Source organism: Peromyscus eremicus, chromosome 8a (genome assembly GCF_949786415.1).
Source record: "Peromyscus eremicus chromosome 8a, PerEre_H2_v1, whole genome shotgun sequence".
Classification (NCBI taxonomy): Eukaryota; Metazoa; Chordata; class Mammalia; order Rodentia; family Cricetidae; genus Peromyscus; species Peromyscus eremicus.
Genome location: NC_081423.1, coordinates 36,456,913 through 36,481,250, shown reverse-complemented (window position 1 = coordinate 36,481,250; position 24,338 = coordinate 36,456,913). Strand labels below are relative to the sequence as shown.

At 39.6% G+C, this 24,338-nt stretch overlaps 1 protein-coding gene and 1 pseudogene across 1 annotated transcript in view; both read right to left on the bottom strand.

Moving 5' to 3' along the window:
• Positions 1–24,338, bottom strand: part of Aff4 (ALF transcription elongation factor 4) — a 70,764-nt gene that overhangs the window by 30,048 nt on the left and 16,378 nt on the right. Inside the window, exons 2-5 of the mRNA XM_059270541.1 lie at positions 21,078–21,204; positions 17,949–18,728; positions 14,814–14,858; positions 10,351–10,437 (exon numbers count right to left, since the gene is read on the bottom strand). Coding sequence (XP_059126524.1) covers positions 10,351–10,437; positions 14,814–14,858; positions 17,949–18,728; positions 21,078–21,200 — 1,035 coding nt within the window. The 5' untranslated portion in view covers positions 21,201–21,204. The remainder of the gene's footprint in view (positions 1–10,350; positions 10,438–14,813; positions 14,859–17,948; positions 18,729–21,077; positions 21,205–24,338) is intronic.
• Positions 22,810–23,416, bottom strand: LOC131916901 (large ribosomal subunit protein uL16-like; annotated as a pseudogene).

Sequence of the window (24,338 nt, the reverse complement as noted above, 5' to 3'; positions counted from 1 at the left end):
TCTCCAGACCATGTCTGCCTGCACACTGCCATGCTCCCTGCCATGATAATGAACTGAACCTCTGAACTGTAAGCCACCACCTCAATGAAATGTTTTCCTTATAAGAGCTGCTATGGCCATGCTGTCTCTTCACAGCAACAGAAACTCTAAGACAATCTCCAAACAGAACACAAAGCTAAAAGCCCTGAAATTCTAAGTAATCACTGAATCCTTTCTCTCACCTTTGACAGCTGTCAGCTAGTCACAAAGCATTTCTACGTTCTGTCTAAAACACCACCAAAATGCAAAACTACCTCATCTCCTTCAGGCTATCTTTATTTTTTATCTCAGATGGCTATGTAATGGATCTTCTTTATTGAAGTGTCCTCCCCTTTCACTTAACTACGACTTCCACTTTGTTTTTTGCAAACCCAAGTCTTAATGTGTCATCATGGCTTTCCTATTTTTCACTCAATGTACCATTATTCTTTGTTTTTCCTAGGTATAACCCCTCAACCTTCTTTTGGAGACAAGGTAATCCAGGATGACCTTGAACTCTTTGACTGTCTCAATCTTGAATGAGGGGTAGGATTGCAGGCCACCTTTGCATCATATACACTCAAACATCTAGGTACCAGTGAAACAGAATAACAAAAAGAGAGAAGACATTATTAGCCCTATGAAGGCCTTATCCTCAATGACTCAACTACTAATGAAAATAAATGCAGCCAGGCGGGCAGTGGCACACACCTTTAATCCCAGCACTCTTTGGGAGGCAGAGGCAGGCGGATCTCTGTGAGTTCAAGGCCAGCCTGATCTACAGAGCAAGATCCAGGACAGGCACCAAAACTACACAGAGAAATCTTGTCTCAGAAATACAAATAGATAGATAGATAGACAGACAGACAGACAGATAGATAGATAGACAGATAGATAGATAGGCGGACAGGCAGATAGATAGATAGATAGATAGATAGATAGATAGATAGATAGATAGATAGATAGACAGATAGATAGACGGACAGGCAGATAGATAGATAGATAGATAGATAGATAGATAGATAGATAGACAGATGCAGAGTGATAATGTGCTAAGTATCAAACACAGTATTTAATATAAGTTCACTACTGTTGTATATGAGAGATGGCTCAGCAGTTTGACTCCCAGCAATGATATGGCAGTTCAAACTGTCTGTAACTTCAGTTTTAGTGGGTCTGATGTCCTCTTCCAGCCTCTAAGGGCATTAAAAACATGTTGTACACAGGCACAGATATATATGCAGACAAAACATCCATATAAAGTTAGAAAAGAAACAAGACTAGAGAGCCAGCAAGATGGCTATGTGGGTAAAATTGCTTGCTGCCAAGCTTGACAATCTGAGTTCCATCCCTGGGACCCAGATGGTGGAAGAAGAGAACTAACTCCCCATAGTTGCTCTCTGACAATAAATAAAAATAATTTTATAAAAATAAAGATCTGGCATCATAATGTATACCTTTAACTCCAGCTCTTGGGAGGCAGAAGTAGGGGGAATCTCTGTGAGTTCCAAGCCAGCCTGGTCTATATAGTGTCTAGGCCAGCCAGGACTATATAGTGAGAGACCCTGTCTAAAAATATTAATAAAGGTCGGGCGGTGGTAGCGCACACCTTTAATCCCAGCACTCGGGAGGCAGAGGCAGGAGGATCTCTGTGAGTTCGAGGCCAGCCTGGGCTACAAAGTGAGTTCCAGGAAAGGCACAAGACTACACAGAGAAACCGTGTCTCAAAAAACAAAACAAAACAAAAAACAAAAAAAGATATTAATAAAGGCCTGGCAGTGGTGGTGCACGCCTTTAATCCCAGCACTTGGGAGGCAGAGCCAGGCGGATCTCTGTGAGTTCGAGGCCAGTCTGGTCTACAGAGCAAGAACCAGGACAGGCACCAAAACTACACAGAGAAACCCTGTCTCAAAACAAAATAAAACAAACAAACAAACAAAAAGAAATTAATAAAATCTACAACAATGCCAAGCCTATAATTCAAGTTCAGGAGAAGATAAGTGGGAGGGCCAGTTCTGGCCTTTCCAGGCGCTCGGCGCTCTGGTGCACAGAGTATGCCTGGCTGTGCTGGCTGCAGCTGTTTTGGTTGCAGTGTACTGGCTAGTTTTTGTTTTTGTTTTGTTTGAGGCAGGTCTCAGGCAGCTCACACTGACAAACTTGTTATTTACCCAAGGATGACCCTGGGTACTGGGATTATAGGCATAATTCAACAGTCTAGTACAAATTCAAGGGCATTTAAGCAAATTATAAAAATACTAAAAAGCTGGGCATGGTGGTGCACCCTCTCCCCACCCCCCCACTCTCCCCACCCCTCACACCCGTTAATCCTGTCATTCAAACGGCTGAGGCAAGTAGATCTTTGTGCATTCAAAGTCAGCCTGGACTACATAGTGAGTTCCTGGATAGTAGGTCTGTAGTCTTTCTGTCTCAAAGTAAAAACACACTAAAACCACCCCCCCCCCATATGTTCCTAAACTTGAAACTTTATGGTGACATTTTGTTTGTGCTCTAACAAATAAAGCTTGCCTGGAGATCAGAGTGTGCAGCTAGCCACTAGTTAACCATAGAAGCCAGGCAGTGGTGGCACACACCTTAAATCCCACCTCCTGGGATCTCATGCCTTTGATCTCAGTACTTGGAGGCACACACCTTTAATCCCAGCACTAGGGAGGTGGAGAAAGGAAGTGATATGGCTGGGTGGAGAGAGGAATATAAGGTGGGAGGAGACAGGAGCTCACTCCTTTCAGGCTGAGGAGTTGGCGAGGTAAGAGGTGGCTGTGGCTTGCTCCCTTGTCTCTCTGATCTTTTAGCATTTTCCCTGATATCTGGCTCCAGATTTTTATTATTAAGACCAATTAGGATTCACACTATAAAACTTCCTACCACTTGTTTTTACAAATGACTTTCAAATTATCAGTGGTACAGCCATTTTGGTGTGCTCATTTACTGGCACTCTATTTCTTCACGCTCTACCTGATACCATCTCTTCTAGGATGCCATCCCTAATTCCCTGGGTGTAACAACATTCTCCATCTTTCCTGTCACTGGAGCTCACACAGTTAATCTACAAACTCTAAGTAGCAAATAGAACTTCACAAAAAGCTTTAAACTATATTATACATGTTACCTGAATATGTACAGATATGTGTATCTCTATACCTGAATTCAGTCAACGAACATTTGTTGAACAGCTAGCCATATGTGTCAGGCACTATTAGGCTAAGCATGCACTATTCTTTCTTATTTACTTATTTGTTTTTGTTTTGAGACAGGGTCTCTCTATGTAGCTCTGGCTATCCTGGAAGCTCATTATGTAGACCAGAGTGGCCATGAATTTACAGAGATCCACCTGCCTCTGACTCCCAGGTGCAGGGATAAAGGCACGTGCCACCATGCCCAGCCTCTTCTTTTTTGATTTGTTTGTTTTTAATATTTTTGATTTATGTTTATGGGAATTTTGGCTGCTTGTATGTTTATGTAACATTTGCATGCCTGCAGGCCATAAAGGCCAGAAAAGAGTGTTGGATCCCCTGGAACTGAGTTATTATAGGTGGTTTTCATCTGGTCCTCTGGGATAGCAAGCCAGTGCTCTTAACCAGAGACATCTCTCCAGCCCCTCCCGTTGTATTTAAACATCTCCTTTAGTTAGAGAGGAATGTATCTAAATGGTGTAGTGTTTTGCCTACAGCACCCAGAAAACTACCCAGCGGCCACTGTAATAAGTAACAAGTGCAGCCAAGTGTGAATAGCCTCTAGACTCAAACTGGAAAATCCAACATGCTAGCCCAACTGTACCCAAGGACTCTGCCTCTTCCTGCAACAAAGGATGACCTAGTTGTGCTCAGATTCAAAAGCTACTGTCTTCTACATTTGTACCAAATCTCAAAGCCTTTTAAAATTTTCCAAGGTTACCATCTCTATTCCATGTATCAGTTGATTTCTACTTTTCCCACATAATTATGCTCATCATATAAATATGACTAAATATTCTATTCTTGTAAAATCATTCTCAATATTCTGCTACTAGCATATTCGTCTGATCTTCTTTTTTTTTTTAATTTTTTTTTTGATCTTCTTTTATATATCCACCATCGCCCAGTATCTTTGTAGCTCGCTGCAGTCATTTTGTCCTAGCTTTCTATTAGATATGTTTGTAGATTGGTGTGGTGTCAAATATCTTTAATCCTAGCACTTGGGAAGCAGAGGCAAGTGGATTTCTACATAGTAAAACCCTGTCTAAAAAGTAAGCAAGCAAACAAACAAACAAAAAACATTGTTTAGAAAGGTTATCATCAACAAGAATGACTGTCAAATCTAATGCTTGGGATAGAACTTAATATGTTAAATAAATAAATAAATAAATAAATAAATAAATAAATAAATAAATAAATAGCAGAGATTTAGATGTGTAAACCCTACCTGAGATCACAATACATTAACAGAGATCAACAGCAGAACCTGATGGTATTGCAGCAGAAGAAATATAAAATGGAACAACAAAACAGAAAACTGCATTAACTAATTGGAGTCCTTGAAGCAGGGAAAAGGAAGGAAACATAAAAGAACCTGAGTACTGAAAATAACTGCAAAGGTATTCCTAACTTGATAGAAACTACAAATCACAAATATCAAGCTCAACAAACCTCAAGCACAAGAAAAGAATGACATATACATATAGACTATTCAATCCAAAACATCTACAAGTTAGAATTCTATAACCAGAAGGGAAAAACAACAACAAAAGAAAAGCCAAGCTTGGTAATACCTGTAATCCCAGGGATGGCACTGGCAGGAGGACATCAAGGTCCAGGCCAGCCTGGGCTCTAGAGTGAGGCCCTATCTAAACAAACCAAACAGTCAGGCAGTGTGGCACTTGCCAGTAGTCCCAGCTACCTTGAGAAGCTGAGGCAGGGGATAACTTGAGCCCAGGAATTCTGGGCCAGGCTGGACAATAGAGCAAGATAATATCAGCCCCTACACACAAAAATATTAAAGATTTGTTTTAGGTACATAGCAAAAAGTACAGAAGGATTAGGGAGGACAGAAAGAACTGGCACCAGATAGAAAGCTCAATGAACAGAAAGGAATGAGAAGGAAAACAAATACTAGCTGCAGGGGAAGTGTTTTTATCTTTGATACTGATTCTAGATAACAGCCAGGAATGGTGGGCATACAACCCAACACTTGGAAGACAGTGGCAAAAGGAGCAGACCGTCAAGGTCATTCTTAGCTATATAGAGTCTGAGACCAGCCTGGGACATAGAAGATGAGAGGTTAGGTAGGGATAGGGAAAGGGAGACCGAAGACTATTAAGAGAATATGGGATGAGAAAAGAGACCCCATTCCAGAGTCTGGCTGAAATTTTTCATCAGAACCATTAACATTTGCTGAGACTGTTTACACAGAGATAATATTCCTTTTATGCAGAGCTATTTTCAAATAAAAATGTTAAAAGAGCAATGAACCATTTTTAAGGGCTGGGTATATATGACTTTTGAGTATACTCCATTCACAGATATAAATGTGAAAATTTCTAGAAATCATACAAACAAATCTGTAAACTTTATAATAAAAACACCTTAATTTCCTATATGATCTTTGTGACCTAGGAGTTTACCTTATCAACAGAAATCCTATCCATCACCAGAACTCCTCTATGATCTCACTGACGTTCCTTAGCAACTGCTGGGATAACTTTAGAAGCCACCAAAATGCAATCTACAGCTAATGTGAGCTTATGGGAGACTCTTGAGAAGTCTATAACCATGCTCATGGATGTGTTCCCTATGTTTCCTGAGTGTGTCTCTCTCTTCCTAATGTGTATGCTTAAATCTACTTAAAATTTCTTCCTAATACAGTCCAACTCTGCTTCATTCCGACTGGTACGGAAATTCCTTTCTAAGGCCAAAAAAATCTTGGCTTCACCTGAGTACAGGTCACTGAAAAAAACTCAGGCTGCTACAAGACAGAAGCAGAGCTATTTTTCTAGCTCCTGCTCCACTGCTGCTGACAAAATAACAGAGAAAACTTGTCTAGCACTCTAAATCAACTTGGCTTGGCACACACAGAATACTCTACGCAGCAACAGCAAAACATATATTCTTTACAAGTGCACAGAAAATATTTACAAAAAGGGAAAATATTCTGGGTCATTAAATAGGTCTTAATAAATATAAAATGATTCAAGCCATGTGAAGTATGCTTTCTAACCCAAATGGAATTAATCCACAAATCAGTAACATATGTGGAAAATGTCCCAAATATTAAGTATAAAATATTTTTTAAAAATACTTCAGCCAGGCAGTGGTGGTCCACGCCTTTAATCCCAGCACTAGGGAGGCAGAGGCAGGCAGATCTCTGTGAATTTGAGGCTAGCCTGGTCTACAGAATGAGTTCAGGACAGCCAGGGATACACAGAGAAACCTTGCCTTGAAAAAAAAAAAACAAAAACCAAAAACCAACCAACCAACCAAATAAGCAAACAAAATCTTGAAAGTAAACCATAAAAAAGAAGTCATTAAAACACAGGATATTAAAATTCGTGATGCTTTGCTTAGAAGCATATTTAGATAATAAGGAAAACCACAGTTTAATGATACTACTTTCCATTTCAACAAAAAAAATTTTTTTAAAGAATAGTAAATGAAAGCAGAAGAAAAAGTATAAAAAAAATAGGGTAGAAGTAAGAAAAACTAGGGGAAAAATAGATGAAATTAAAAAAATCAACCAGAGAAACCTTGTTGGGGGCGGGGAAGAGGACAACTCATGGGAATTAGTTCTCTTCTTCCATTATGTAGGTCCCAGGAATCAAACTCAGGTTATCAGGCTTGGTGGCAAGCACCTACTGAGCCATCTCCTTGGCCTCAATCCTTGGTTTTGTGTATTTATTTATTTATTGGTTTTGTTTTGTTTTTTTTTTCCCAAGACAGGGTTTCTCTGTGTAAAAGCCCTGGCTGTCCTGGAACTCACTCTGTAGACCAGGCTGGCCTGGAACTCACAGAGATCCGCCCGCCTCTGCTCCAGAGTGCTGGGATTAAAGGTGTGTGCCACCACCACCCAGCCAGTCCTTGGTTTTATACTCTCATCTTTGTTAAATGTATTGGTGACTTTTCTTAGTGCAGTGACAAAATACCTGACCAACGCAATGTTAGGAAAATTACATACCTAACCTTTTATAATGGATACAGTCAAAACGCCAGGAAACTAAAGCCCGGTGCGGTGGTGGCGCACGCCTTTAAACCCAGCACTGGGGAGGCAAAGGCAGGCGGATCTCTGTAAGTTCTAGACCAGCCTGATCTACAAATTTCAGGAGAAACCCTGTCTTGAAAAACAAATTGCCATCAGGCTATGTGTATAAGGTATATATAAAACATAAATCAATTTTCTGTTCATACTTCAGTTCAGAGTGCTCATTTCCTATATGAAAGTATTTTAAAAACACTAAAGTCAGAAACACTTCTGACTCCAAATATATAGAATTATTCAACCTATATAGGAACAGTCAATAAACATAAGAAAAAAGATAGTTCAACATCAGTCTTTAAGGAATTCTAAGTTAAAATAAGAAAGATGGACCTCTAAAACTTCTGCTAAAATGGCTAAATGCAAACAGACCAAAAACAGTAAGCTGGAGGCACAGACAGAACAAGTGGACTACCTTGCACTGGTGAGTGGCAGAGGGTGGGGGTTAAAGCAGGAGTGTCACAACTACCTACCATAGAGAACAGTGATCAGCTTCTTAGAAAGGTAACACACGGTTACCGCATGACTCAGCAATTCTTTTTTTTTTTTTTTGGTTTTTCGAGACAGGGTTTCTCTGTGTAGCTTTGTGCCTCTCCTGGAACTCACTTGGTAGCCCAGACTGGCCTCGAACTCACAGAGATCCGCCTGGCTCTGCCTCCCGAGTGCTGGGATTAAAGGCGTGCGCCACCACCGCCCGGCTGACTCAGCAATTCTTTTCACCATATAATCTAGTGTTTGCCCATGGGAAAAGAAAACAGCCAGGCGCTGGTGGCACATGCCTTTAGTCCCAGCACTCGGGAGGCAGAGGCAGGTGGATCTCTATGAGTTCCAGGGCAGCCTGGTCTACAGAATGAGTTCTAGGATAGCCAGGACTACACAAAGAAACTTTGTTTCAAAAAAGAAAGAAAACATAAGTCTACAATATATACAATAATGTTTATAGATTTTTTTAAAGATTTATTTATTATGTATACAAGTATTCTACCTGCATGTATGCAGACAGGCCAGAAGAGGGCACCAGATCTAACTACAGATGGTTGTGAGCCACCATGTGGTTGCTGGGAATTGAACTCAGGACCTCTGGAAGAGTAGCCACTGCTCTTAACCTCTGAGCCATCTCTCCAGCTCCATTTATAGATATTTCAACAGCCTAAAAGTAACTTATATGTTCATTAACAACTGAACAGGTAAAGAAATTTTGGTATTTTCATTAAAAGCTTACTAGAAAAAAAAAGCTACTGATATACTCAAGAACAGGGAAGATAGCTTTTTTTCACAGGCATGGGTTCTATCTCAACACACACACACACACACACACACACACACACACACACACACACACACGCACAAGGATGGCTGTAATGACAACAGTAAAATAACTGGGGCTTGCTGCCCACTAGCCTAACAGAAAACCAGTGAGCTCTAGATTCAGAGAGAGCCTGTGTCCAGGGAGGAAGGCAGAGAGCCATATAGGAATAGGAGGAGGACATCAATTGTCTCTCTCTAGCCTCTACACACATGAATGGATGTACATACCTGCACATACATGTGTACACACACAAGCATACATACAAAAGAAGTTTAAGATCACTATAAGCAACACCGAGTTCAGGGTCAGTCTGGGCTACATGAAACACTGTCTCAAAAAGTAAGAAACATCAAGTAGAAAACAATAGAAGACATTGATGCAGACTCTAGCTTTCACACCCAAGCGCACAAGATGTGCACCCCCCACACACACACAAATGTATACACATGCTCAACACACACACACAATAAAAAAAGTGAGAGCTGGTGAAATGGCTGGGTGAATAAAGGTACTTGCTGCCAGCCTGACAATCTGAGCTCCACCCCTGGGACCTACATGGTAGAAGGAAAGAACCAGTTCACAGCACACACACACACACACACACACACACACACACACACACACAAATAAATGATTACAGTAATTAAAACTGATAGTAAATTAAACACCAAAGAGAAATGGCTAAGTAAAGTCAGATAATTCATACTTTAGATGAACTTAGAAGACATTAAATACCTCTAAGTAAACAACATGGAAAGAACTCCCAGACCATAAGCTGACAGATTAATGATATAAAACAATTTATCTGGGGCTGGAGAGATGGCTCAGAGGTTAAAAGCACTGGCTGCTCTGCCAGAGATCCTGAGTTCAATCCCCAGCAACCATATGGTGGGTCACAACTATCCGTAGTGAGATCTAGAGCCCTCTTCTGTTTCCCATGGGCAAACACTAGATTACAGAACACTGTATACATAATAAATAAATCAATCTTTAAAAAAAAAAACACAACAATTTATCTGAGTAGAAATAGCATATTGATATGGAATGGGTCCACACTTATGAGTTTGTTTGTACACATGCATGCAAGTGCTTATGAAAAGGTTTGCAAAGACACATGAAATTGGATGAGCTAGAGAACAAGAACCAGGGAAGGGCTGGTATTAGAAGTCCTAAACAAACTTTCACATGAGAATATCTTTTTGTCTGATTATTTGGGGGAGAATTTTTGAACTCTGAAAATGCAACCAGGTTGGCCTTAAACTCCTGATCTTCCTGTCTTTGCTTCCATGGTACTGGGGTTCCACATCCAGCCTTGTGTTTTTATATTATTTGTGTGAGTATAAATTCACGTTTAAAAAAATTAATCTGCAGATGGGCTAAAAACTGCTGTGTGAGGGACTTTTCTCATAGTATGTAAATATGTTTGTGGCTAGGTTCTGAGAGGCTCCTCAGAAAACAACCTGAATAGCTCTAACCACCTTCAGAATAGAATATAATAAGTTTGCAATAAATATCAATGTCTGTCTGTCTGTCTGTCTGTCTCTCTCTCTCTGTATTGTCTTCCAAATTTTAAGTACCCTCTCAGTTCAAGATGTTCTCAATTCTATTATTAGTTTAAAATTTCTTCATAGAAATCACTACTACTTAAAATTATTTATTTTTTAAAATTTATTTATTATGTTTCCCACTAGGGAAAGGTAAGACAATTTTGAATTTATGTGATTTTAGTTGAGCCATTTAGAGTTTTCTTACATTATCAAAGACAGATTTTATTTACTTACCTTAGTTGGAAAAGGAAATTTGGAAGGTTCTGTTTTGCATGGTGTATGAATAGCCGTTAGAGGGGGAGGCCATGAATGCGTCATCTCCTGAAATGTAATTATTACAGTTTGTTTTCAACCAGGACAAGGTTACAAAACTATACAGCTAAAAACCAGCTTTGTATTTAGAAATACTGGTTTTATGACTGATCCTCCAAAACTATGCATAGTGAGTACAATGGGCATTAATAAGGCACAACTGTGTGCAGGCAGTAGGGCTGGCAGCGGGGCAGAAGACAACAAATTCGCTCTGACTTTAAGGGGTATATAGGTAGGACAGTAAAATCTGTGGAAAGTTACAAAGGTCTGATGGGTTTGTTTGCTTGTTTTTTGAAACAGGGTCTGATTCCATAGCTCAGGCTCCCTTAGCTTGTTATGTAAATCAGACAGGCCTTAAATCTGTGCTGATCCTCCTGCCTCTGCCTCCTGAGTGCTAAAGTAGAGGCATGAGCCACCATGCCTCCCAAACACATATTATGCAATACTACTAAAAAAGATCTTGCTATAGGAATGGAAGGAAGAAGATAACAATAAGAAAAACAGCTAACATTAATCTTTACCATTAATGGATCAGAAATTATGCTAAATATTTTGCTTGTCAATCATTTCTTCAAATCATGAGATAGATATCATTACCCTAACTTATTTAATGTGAAACTGAAGCAAAAGTCAACATCTTTATTCAAGGTTGCATGATTAGTAAATACTGGACAAAGAATTTCACTGTAGGAAGTCTGACCACAGAGTCCACATGCTGATTAAAAATTTTGGTCACTTTGAAGATCAGAAGAGAGATTTCAAAAGTATATTAGAAAGGAAATAGATAAGAAAGACCCTGGGTCTGACTTCAATCAATGTCTTCAATCTAATCATGCTATAAATAGCTGGGCATGGTTACATTTGCCTCTAATCTCAGCTCTTGAGAGGAGGAGTCAAGGCAGCCTGAGCCATGTGACACCCTGTATAAGAGGGGAAAGAAACCAGGCCAAGTGAATTTGGATAACAATGTATGTCAGAGGATCAAGGAAAAGAGGTATCAATACTTAGAATTAAGGGAGTATTTTATTTCCCGCATATTTTTTCAAACTTAACCATCAGGTAAAAAGGTAGCTGGTGGTGCTTAGGAATTTATACTGTGACTATAACCACAGTTATATAAAGATGCATTAGATTATATAAAGATTCCAAGGACTCATAGACCAAATGTTAACAACTCTAGTATTCAATATATAGTACTGATTAAACAAATTAGCAGACATCCACACAATGAAACACAAGACAGACATTAAAATGAGAAATTCAACTATGAGATGAAATGATGTCCATGGCATGTTACTGTCAAACACAAATCATAGTCTATGCGCTGGTAAATAAAGTTTTAAAAGTCAAGCCTCTAGAAGGATGCTCAACAGTAGTTACTTTGGGCACCAGATGACAGAAGGGGTGAGAAACAGGGCGGTTGACATAGTGTCTACTAAACCTCTTTAAGCCTACGGCAGAGAAGGAGGTAGGCCTAAAGTCCCGCCCTAGTTGAAGAGCTGTTGACAACCAAAAGCTAGCTGCTACAAGAGTGAGAGTCAGTTTTCCTTAAGGTGGTAGTCCTTGGTAGGTCAGCCAAACTCTGGCGGATGGTCACATATTCAAGAGTATATGGGCAGTACAAGGTGGACTTGCTGGGAAAAAGATAAAGGACATAGGGGTTGGGGATTTAGCTCAGTGGTAGAGTGCTTGCCTAGCAAGCGCAAGGCCCTGGGCCTCAGTCCTGGAAAAAAAAAAAAAAGAAGAAAGAAAAAAAAAGGACATAAAGTTGAGTGGGTAGGGAAGAGGTAGTGGAACTTCAAGGAGTTGTGGGATGAGTATGATCAAAATGCATTATATGAAATTCTCAAAGAACTAGTAAAAAATGAGGAACCCTCCTCCAAAAAAAACCTAGCCACTTGCATGTAATTGCTCTCTGTCCTCTTACAATACTTGTACTGTTTCCTACACCCAGCCCTGGAAGGTCAGCTTAAATAGTACAATAGCATCACCACCACATCACTAGCACTTGACACATAGTAGGTGAATCACTGACAATTGAAATTTTTCAATAAACATATATTATTTTTAGACAGATATCAAATTTTTGACAGATAGTAAATATTTTTAATATTTTTATATTATTTTCCTATGTTCACAAAAGAGTTCCTAGAAACTGTGATTACAAGTTGAATGAAAACAAAAACCTATGAAGGGAACATGGAAACTTCTGCACCTCACATTTTTAGTATTGCATTTCACAAATCAAATGCCAAAATATACTCAACTGCTAATCTTTCCAACAATCAACCTGACTGGGCACTAAAACACTGAAAGCCACATGCCAAGTTCATACATAGAAAATGTAGGCTACACATTTAGTAAGAACAAAGAGACAAAGAAAGTCTTCCAGGCACTTAAGTTCCATATATTGTTAAAACTTTAGGGGGAAGTGTGTATGTTCCCTTAGAACACACAAACACACAGAGAGAAACACATGAAAAAACAAAACAAAACCCCAAAACAAAAACAACACACACACAAACACACAAGCATTTCATATGCACAAGGTTCTCGTGTTGTTAAAACTTTAGGGGGAAGTGTGTATGTTCCCTTAGAACACACAAACACACAGAGAGAAACACATGAAAAAACAAAACAAAATCCCAAAACAAAAACAACACACACACAAACACACAAGCATTTCATATGCACAAGGTTCTCGTGTTGTTAAAACTTTAGGGGGAAGTGTGTATGTTCCCTTAGAACACACAAACACACAGAGAGAAACACATGAAAAAACAAAACAAAATCCCAAAACAAAAACAACACACACACAAACACACAAGCATTTCATATGCACAAGGTTCTCGTGTGTGTGTGTGTGTGTGTGTGTGTGTGTGTGTGTGAAAAATATGAATGATTGGGGCTGAAGAGATGGCTCAGTGGTGGTTAAAAACACTGGCTGCTCTTCCAAAGTACCTCGGTTCAACTGTCTGTAACTCCAATTCCAGGAGATCTGACAGCCCCTTCTGACCTCTTTGGGCAATGCACACACACAGTGCACATACATGCAGGCAAGACACTCATTAAATAAATGAGAGAGAGAGAGAGAGAGAGAGAGAGAGAGAGAGAGAGAGAGAGAGAGAGAGAGAGAGAGAGAGAGAGAAGGTGAGGCAGGAAGGAGGACAGATGTTCGAAGCCAGCCTCCTCAACAGGAAACCCTATTTTCAAGAAAAGAAAAAGTATGGCTTAGGAAAACTAGTTTGGTAAAATTGGTCAGTCAGAAGCAGGAGTTCTGGGGACTGGCTATGGGGTGTCTGGATGCTCAATTCTTCCTCAGAACTGTGGTTTTAGTGATCTCAATCTCTCTTAGAGAGCCACTGAAAACTTCTAGCAAAAACAGTGAAGTTATGAAGGCCAGGGGCTGAAGTGAAGACTTGACACACTATAAAAGGACAGCTAAGAGATTTTAAAGGCAGAAACAAAAATTAAGACTGTCTTAAGGTTTATTATTTTTACTACTACCACTACTGCTACTATTTCTGTATGAGCTGGGTGTGGTGGTGCAGCTTTAATCCCAGCACTTGGGAGGCAGAGCCAGGTGGATCTCTGAATTTGAGGCCAGCCTGGTCTACAGAGTGAGTTCCAGGACAGGCTCCAAAACTACAGAGAAACCCTGTCTCAAGATAAAAAAAAAAAAAGAAAAGGAGGTTCAGTAAAATGGTAAAGGAAGATTGTAGCAGCTAAAGGAAAGAATGGGAGATTAAATGGTGGGAACAGATTATAGGAAATAGGCCAAGACAGGTAGCTCAGAAGAATATGCCATAAAATCCAAGTATAGACAAAGAATTCAGTAGCTTCCAAAGAACAGTAAAAGTCATATGTGACTGATGTTGTTCTCTTAGAAGCAAAAAGCAATCCTTGTTGCTCACTCATTAACTGGCCCTTTCCTTATTTCCAGCAGAGGAATATACTGTTTTTAGTCATGGTAGACTTTCAAGTGTGTCTATCTGATAAACACTCCAGATCAATACTCAGAGGATAGTTTTTACTATAGTACCTGATCAGAATAGAATGTACAGGTAAATTATAAACCAAACTACTGTCAACATGGCTTGGTAAGTATTGAGATTTTTTAAGCCTTTAAATCATAAGCCTAAGAAAATGCAGTTGTAATTGGCTTCTTCCCCTTTTCAAGCTAAAACTAGAATATATTGTACTTACAAACAGTAAACAAAGCATGTGACTAGAACCTCAGAAAAGTCAGTTATTTATGATGGACATGACATAATCAAGTTATACACATAAGCAATCTGTGTTAAGAAGTAATTAAGAATATGAAAGAGTTGGTAATATAGTCATCATAATTAAATAACAGATCAGAATGATTAAAAAGAACTTACTTTAAGTATTTCATCCACACAGCTTACATCACCAGAAACTGATGCCTTAAAAAAAAAAAAGAAAAAAGAAACAGACATTAGATTTGAAGTAATTTGCTGCTAGAATTTTAGTATTTACTAAACATATTAAAAACATTATTAGAAATTACATAAAATTTGAGGAATTATTTATGATCCCATTATTTTAAGTCACAACACTAGCTAGACCTTTTGAAATAGCTTTCCTATACAAAATTTCTAAAAAGATTTATTTATTTTTATTTTATGTATATTAACTGTTTTGCATGAACATATATATAGGTGCTTGCTATATGCTTGCCTGGTCCTGCAAAGGCCAAAGGAGGGCACTAGGTTCCCTAGAACTGGAGTTATAGACAGTTGTGAACCGTTGTGTGGACACTAGGAAAATAGAACCTGGGTCCTTTCCCTCTAGAAGAAAAGCCAGTGCTCTTAATCACTGAGTCCTCTTTCTAAGACCCCAGATTTATTTATTTTTATTTTATGTAAATAGTTGCTTTGCTCAAACATAGGTCTGTGAACTACTTTAGTGCCTAGTACCTATAGAAGCCAGAAGAAGGAATTCTGATACCTTGGAACTAGAGTTAGAGACAGCTGTGAGACACCATATGGGTGCTGAGAACTGAACCCAGATCTTCTGGAAGAACAGCCAGTGCTCTTGGCCCTTGAACCATCTCTCTAGGCCCTACAATTTTTTAATGTAATTTTTTTTAAAAGATTTATTTATTTATTATGTATACAGTGTTCTGTCTGCACGTATCTCTGCGGGCCAGAAGAGGGCACCAGATATCCTTACAGATGGTCGTAAGCCACCATGTGGTTGCTGGGAATTGAACTCAGGACCTTTGGAAGAGCAAGCAGTGCTCTTAACCTCTGAGCCATCTTTCCAGCCCGTAATTTTTTTTTAGATGATCAAATTTCCTAAAAATTTCAATTATTCATATACAAAAATATAACATGACACTGAGACATAAACTGAGTAAAGTGAGCATTATTGAAAGACTGGAGATACGGACCACAATGGACATTTTACACAGCATTGCATAAACTATAGAAGGTAGACTGGTAATTTTAAGACATAATTAAAAATCAAAAAACCGCCGGGCGGTGGTGGCACACGCCTTTAATCCCAGCACTCAGGAGGCAGAGCCAGGCGGATCTCTGTGAGTTCGAGGCCAGCCTGGGCTACCAAGTGAGTTCCAGGAAAGGCACAAAGCTACACAGAGAAACCCTGTCTCGAAAAACCAAAAAAAAAAAAAAAAAAAAAAAAAAAAAACCAAACCCAAATCTAGTTCCAAAGATGTATTTGAAGAACAAATTACCACTTTTCTGAGTGCTGGGAAGCAACTCAGATCCTCTGTAAGAGCAGCAAGTGCTCTGAACCACTGATCAACCTCCTTAGGCCCCAAGATTCTTTTTATTTCATTTTATTATTATTGTGTGTTTATGTTATGGGCGGGGCATGTGAGAAAGAATAGGTCAGAGAACAACTCTTTTTTTTTTTTTTTTTTTTTTTTTTTTTGGTTTTTCAAGACAGGGTTTCTCTGTGTAGCTTTGCGCCTTTCCTGGGACTCACTTGGTAGTCCAGGCTGGCCTCGAACTCACAGAGATCCGCCTGCCTCTGCCTCCCGAGTGCTGGGATTAAAGGCGTGCGCCACCACCGCCCGGCCCAGAGAACAACTCTTAAGAGCTGGTTGTCGGCCGGGCGGTGGTGGCGCATGCCTTTAATCCCAGCACTCGGGAGGCAGAGCCAGGCGGATCTCTGTGAGTTCGAGGCCAGCCTGGACTACCAAGTGAGTTCCAGGAAAGGCGCAAAGCTACACAGAGAAACCCTGTCTCGAAAAACCAAAAAAAAAAAAAAAAAGAGCTGGTTGTCTCCTTCCACTATGGGATCCAGGACTGAGCTCAAGTCAGCAGGTTTATAACTGAACTATCTTACTGCCTCAAGATTGCTAAACGTTCTTAAACATCTTCTTTGACTTTGATTCCCTCTTATATTCTGAGCTCTGAGCTATGCATTTTGTCTTTTTAACTTTTTTTATTGTATAAACTACATTAAAAGATAAGCCTTGTAAACTGAGGAAATGTCTCAGTGGTTAAGAGTATTGGCTGTTCTTCCAAAGGACCCAGGTTTGATGCCAAGTAATTACATGGCAGCTCACAACATCCGTAACTCCAGCTCCAGGGGATCCGAGGCTCTCTTCCTTCCTCTATGGACACCAGGCATACAAAGTATATAAGATATACATGCAGGTGAGACACTCATAAACATAAAATAATAAAATAAATCTTGCCTATATGACAAGGTTTTGCTGAAACCTGTATTCTGACACTTCAGTAAATGAAGATACACTTTCAGCTATTTCACTCTGAATGCTTAGTTCTTTTGGTCATTTTGAATGTCAGCTTTTGTACACAGTCACAGTGGCTGTCTCAGCCCTTCAGCTTGGAGCAAAGGAAGGAGGAGGCATCAGAACTATACAACATTATCACTTCTGTAGACTCAAAAGTCCCACCATTTATCCCCATAAACCATGACCTGCATTACTTGTAACACTCTAAGAACAGACAAGTTCATTTTCTCTTTAAATAAAAAGAAACAAACTACACTATCCCTTAAAACCAAAAAGAGGAGTGTAAGCTATCAATAAATTTTACTTTTAGTCTATAACTTGACTTGTCATTTTATTTTATTTTTTTAAATATAATTTATTTATTTTTATTTTATGTGTATTGTTATTTTGCCTATATGTCTGTTTGAGGGTGTCAGACCCTGGAGTTACAGTTGCTAACTGCCATGTGGGTGCTGGGAATTGAACCCGGGTCTTCTGGAAGAGCAGTCAGTGCTCTTAACCATTGAGCCATCTCTCCAGCCCCCAACTTGTCATTTTAATACTTGAAAACCTATGAACGATATTTTCTGTATTATCCAAGAAGGAAGTGCAAAGTTTTATATCTACTTGGGAGTCAACTCCCGAGTTGTTCTTTAAATCATTTTTTCTTAAACTTAATTTTTATGTCTTACTATTAAGGCAAAAAGACAGTTCCGATTCACCGAAATGTCTACAAATTACTTTATACAGTCACAATGCTAAATACTCGGAGTGTGAGACTTACATCCAAAGGCCGAGAAGGTATTTTCAGCTTGGTGAGATGGGCTTTGCTGCTGGGCTTCAGCTCAGTCATGTTATTACCATGAGACTGGCTGCCGTAGTGCTCAGAGGACAGCTTTGGTTCCACAGACTCCTGTCCATCCATGGGCCGGACATAGGCAGTGGGTTTCTGTAACATTGAACTAGATTTTGACATCAAAGAAGGTGGGAAAGACTGATTTGAATGCTGCCCACTTGAAAAAGGGACACGGGAAGGAGAATCCCAATTGGCATCAGGGTCCCGAGGTGATTTGGAGCGCTGATGTTCCTTGCTATGGTGATCATTCCCATGAGACCTGGAATGACTAGAACTTAATGAAGAAACAGCCTGGGGTTTTCCAGGGCTTGAGGATCGCGATTTGGAGTGCTCTGACCCATGCTGGCCTTTTTTCCGGCTACTGCTGTAGGAGTCGCGGTCATGCCTCTGGCCACTGCTACTAGTGCCACTACCACCTGCACTGGTCCGCTGGCTACTGTGTCCACTCTGCAAGCCAGAGGACCGTTTCTGAGACTGAGAAGTGCTGGGTGCAGGTCCTACAGGAGTCCATTTGTTACTCTGATGAGAGCCTCCATGTCTCTGTTCAAAAAAATTTGGGTTTGCTTTCTCGTCAGTTGTCGTTGGTACTGCAGGCTTGGGAATTGCAACAAGCTTTGGTACAGATCTGTCTCCTATGTAATCCTTCATTTCATCGTAGTTTCCAAGCATACTCTGAATACGACTTGATAACTTATCTTCTTTGCTAGTCTACAAAAAAATAAATAAATAAAAGAATATACTGTTAATATAATTTGAAACAAAATATTCTTCCAAACTCATTTTATAACCCTCAGTCAGAAGAGGTCAGTAAAGACAGGTCTCACTTTTTATCTTAAAGTTAACATTTACAAATAAACACCGAATATAACACAAAACAAATGAAGATAAAATAAATTAAAACTAGACCCTCTCCCATGCTAGGTAAGCACTCTACCACTGACTCTACCACACACTCTCAGTCCAGACAAATATTTCTCATAGTGAAAAAAATTTATTGAAAGTATCTGAAGAAAAAAATGCAAAGAAAGTACATGAAAATAACCATGTTAAAATACAAAAGAAAGTCTACAGATTACATTAAAAAGAAATCAAGACTAAATAACCAGGGCTGGAATGCAGCTCAAGTGGTAGGTAGAGTGCTTGGATGGCATGCATGAAGCCCTGTATTCAATCCCTAGCAACACATAAACTGACTTGGTGACATATTCCCAGCATTAGGAAGGGTCACAAGTTCAAGGTCGTGCTTGGCCACATAGTCAGTTTTAGACCTGGAAAACTTGAGACGTTATCTTAAAAAAAAGTTCCCAAAGAATCAATAAAAATAAATAAATAAATAAATAAATAAATAAATAAATAAAAAGGAAAAAAAACATCTGAACTACCACTATTTATTTTGAGATTGGAAAACATTAATAATAACTTTATATTGTTTCAAAATCTGTCTGATCTTAAAGAATCAAGATAAATATACAGCTGTTCACAGAAAACTTCAATATCAGAAAACAAGTCCGATTCAGTATTTTTTTATTGTGTAATGAATATTAGCATGATTCACAGATTCTGAACTTTAAAGTTTTAACAACCATTGAAACCCAAAGGCAAAAGAAATGCTAGAAAGACATGTCATCACAAAAGCTACCTTAGAGCCATGAATTGCCATTATTCAGTGTTCTTTTTTTTTTTTTTTTGTAATATCAAATCAGGAACAATGCTAGTAATTAAAAAATAGCATTTGGGGTTGGAAAGTGATGGCTCAGGGATTAAAGGCACTTGGCATCTCTTCCAAAGGACCAGAGTTCAATTCCCAGCACCTATACAGTGGTTTACAACTGTCTGTAACTTTAGGCCCAGAGGATCTGATGCCCTCTTCTGGCTTCTTCCAACACTACACACATATAATACACAGACACACAGACTTACTGGCAGTTTAAACATTCATACACATAAAATAAAAACAAAATAAACAATTTTAAAAAATTAAAATAGTAATTGATTCAATTTATTTCTCAATTTTTTGAAAGATTTCCTCATTTATGATGGGACATGGTGGCAACATGCCTTTAATCCTAGCACTCAGGAAGCAGAGGCAGGCAGAGCTCTGTGAGTTTGAGGACAGCCTGGTCTACAGAGTGAGTTCCAGGACAGCCAGAGGTATGTAAAGAGACATTGCCTCAAAAAAACGTTTAAAAAAAGTATTCATTTACTCATTTCATGTGAAAGTGTTTTGTCTATATGTATGTGTGTACAACCACATGTGTGCCTGCTGTCTGCAGAGGTCGTAAGAGGGCAAGGTGCCCTAAAACTGGAGTTACACATGTTATGAACCTCATGTGGGTACTGGTAATTGAACCTGGTCTCCTACAAGAGCAACAAATGCTCTTAACTGCTGAGCCATCTCTTCAACCACTTATTCAATTTACTGAATGCCTCCAACAACGTGCTCCAGTGTAACTGACAATGATTAAATACATTAGAAGAAATGTCAGAATTTAATCTATGATAACAGAAACAGATAAACATACATAAGAAACATTTGACAAACTAATAGTCAATAAAACTTACTAAATAAACAAATGGCAAGAAATGGAAAAACACAGCTTCTGTGAAAGTCATTTTTGCAGTACCGATGTTATTACCAAAGAATACAGACTACCTAGCAAACAGTAGGTAATGTAGACTCACTGACAAAAAAATATTCTTTTGAGACAGGGATGTAGTCCTGCCTAACCTTGAACTCAGAGCCTGCTTCCAACCTCCCAGAATGCTTCAATTAAAGGCATGCACTGAGCTAAAGGAGTGGCTCAGTGTTTAAAAGCATGCATGTACTGCTCTTCCAGAAGACCTGAGTTTGGTTCCCAGCCCCCATGTCGGATGGCTCAAAGCTGCCTGTAACTCCAGCTGCAGGGCACCGGACATCATCTTCTGGTCTCTGTAAAGACCTGACAGTGTGAGCATCATAAAAGTACTTTCAAAAACAAATCCTTAAAAAAGACAATCCCTAAAAGCACAAATGTCATGTAAGTGAGGTGAAAAAACATTCAGAGAAAGATAACTTACAACTTTATATGGCTCAGCAAACAGAGGAGAGCTAGGTGGGAAGGCGTCTTCACCCTGCTGAATTTCCTGATTCCGCCTTTCCCGTTCTTTCATGCGCAGCACATTCCGGTCTTCACGGTTCATGTTGCTATGAGAAGAAGTACAATTTTTACATCACAAAAATAAAAATGTCATATTCTGTACTGACTGTCAATGTAACACTCCAAATGGAGATTTCAACTTCTTTCAACTTCTGGGTAGTTACCAAGCATTTGTGCTGAAGCTGGATTCTGGCACTGGTTTTAGCAACTAACAGCATTATCATCTTCCACAGCCACCCATTAAGAAAACACTACCTAGACTATGAGAAACCACTACTCCACCAAAACAACCTCATTTTTTTTTAAGTTCTGGGAATTGAACACAGAGCCTCATAAATTCTAGGCAAGCATTCTTCTACTCTGCTGTCCCAAACATGACAATTTTTCAAGTACTCTGCTACCTGAAAATCAGTTAAAATTTGTACATTCAGAAGGAAAGGACTACTTAAACCCATTTTTCAGTATTTCCTCTTCACAATGCTAGCTGGCAATATCATTGGTGGCATATAACCCATTCCTATCTACCACCCAGACCCCACGTCCAGCTCTTTTCTCTACTTTGCATCTACCTTATCTTGATTTCTTTTTGTCCCAAACACAGCTTCCTTGATGTCCATCGTGATTGCAGTTTGACCTCAGCTTTGCTGTTGTTCTAGGTTCCCTAAAAAATGACATTTCTGCGCTAAATACATTAACATTTCAACTAATGCCTCAATAAATGGCAAACTGAGGCTTTCAGTGATAGAATCTAAAATTAGCATGTGTTAGTAAGTGTAACTAAAAACTGCATTAAAAAGGAAAAAGTATTTGGGGTCAAAGGGAAAAATAGGAATGTTATTTCTGCAATCATGATAGTATTATATTGTCACTAGAATAAACCAAGAGGAATAGCTTATTTATCTATAACAGCAGAGATTTTGTCTAAATAGACAATAATAAAAGAAGCTATAAAATGTTAAGTAAGTGGTATCAGGGCCTCTGCTGCTCCTTTCCCTGAAGTTGAATATAAATTAAACCTCTATCTTGGTTATGTTTTAAAAGAGGAAGAAAGAAAGAGAGACAAACACAGTGACACAGAGACAGACCAACCAAAGACAGAAATTAGTATATATCTGTGGAACCTATTTTAAAACAAATAAGGACACAAAAGTAAAGCTGGGCAGTAGTGGTGTACACCTTTAATCCCAGCACTTGGAGAGAGAAGCAGGCAGATCTCTGAGTTCGAGGCTAGCCTAGTCTACAGAGCACCAGGACAGCCAAGGTTACACAGAGAAACCCTATCTCAAAAAAGAAAACAGAAGTCAATCAGATCAGGAAAACACTTATTATTTAAGATAAGCAGTAAAACCCGTACATTCCTGGGACTGAAGAGAAGGCTCTGTGGTTAAGAACACTTGCTGTTCTTACAGCAGTCCAAGGTTCCCACATAATGTTTCACAAATATTCTTAACTTCAGCTCAGGGGATCTGGCACCCTCTTTCGGCCTCCCCAGGCACCAAACATGCATACAGTGTACATACATATACACAGACAAAACATTCACAAACAATAATGGACAGAGCGATAGAGATTCTAAGTGTTTGAAATGTTTTTTTTTGCAGACTAAATGTGAGATTTATTATTGAACATGAGGGCTCCCAGGAAGGCAGGGCTCACCACTTGTCCAGGGGACCACAAATGGGGATGTATTTGACCCCCCAGACATCAGGAATGAGCTGCTTCTCAGCAACCAGGTCTTCAAACTCATCTACATTAAGCTTGAAGCCCCACTTTTGTGGGATGTGGGTCTTCTGGCAGCCAAGGAACTTGAACCTAGCTCTACTCAGAGCCTCAATCACATGTTCCTTATTTTGTAGCTTGGTATGAATGGACATGATGACCTGATCAATGTGAACCCCTGGTCACTGTGCCCTGGGGCTTCACAAAGGCACTACACATACCTGTCCGGAGTCTATCAGCCCCAGCACAGGAGGATAACATCTAGTTGATTTGGATGGCACAGAAAGTGTGGAGCCTCACTGGAAGATGAAAGACATCCTTGCCACAACTCTTTGCCATGTATTTGTTGGCACAAATGCCAGCAGCCTCCAGGGCTTGAGAAGAGAGTTGCTCATCTGACACATGGCCATAAAGTGGGAATTCACCAACTTTTGCCTTCTTCTGCCTCAAGTTCAAGATGCAGATCTTAGCATCAAGGACACTCTCATAGAAGTCAAACTTTGGGTACAGCTTATTGTTTTGTTGTGTGTGTTGTGTGTGTGTGTGTTTTGTTGTTGTTGTTTTTGGTTTTTTGAGACAGGGTTTCCCTGTGTATCCCTGGCTGTCCTGGAACTCGTTCTGTAGACCAGGCTGTCTTCGAACTCAGAGATTCCTCTCCTCTGCCTCCCAAGTGCTAGGATTAAAGTCGTGCCCCACCACCACCAGCTACAGCTTGTTCTTACAATACCAGTATACCGGGTGGGGCAGCAACCCATCATGACAGTAGGATCTTAGTTGGAGAAAAAGAGAAGTGACAAGTTGTTTCTTTTTTTTTTTTTTTTTTTTTTTTTTTTTACTTCTGTCTTCTTCTTTTTTCTTTTTTTTTTTCTTTTTTTGGCTTTTTGAGAGAGAGTTTTTCTGTGTAACAGTTCTGGCTGTCCTGGAACTTGCTTTGTAGACCCAAGGGGCTTCAAACTCACTCCGTAGACCAGGCTGGCCTTGAACTCAGAGATCTACCTGCCTCTGCCTCCCAAGTGCTGCAATTATAGGTATGAAGCACCACAAGTTGTTTCTTTTTAAATACAAGATATTTTACATTTCTCTCTCTCTCTCTCTCTCTCTCTCTCTCTCTCTCTCTCTCTCTCTCTCTCTCTGTGTGTGTGTGTGTGTGTGTGTGTGTGTGTGTGTGTGTGTCTGTGTCTGTGTCTCTGTGTATGCACGCGCGCGCTCTTTGGTTCTAGTGCACATGTACGTTATGGCATATGTGTGGAGGTTAGAGTACAATTTATGGGAGTCAGTCCCCTCCTACTGTGTGGGTTCCAGAGATTAATCCTCAAGTGTCAAGCTTGGCAGTAAGTGCTATTTACCCTCTGAGCCATCGCCCTAATGGCTTGTTGTTCCTTATGTGTATAATAATCTAGTGTAGCTAATATATAACCTGCTGCAGTACACAGAAAGACTGTTGTGAAGGCGGGCGGTGGTG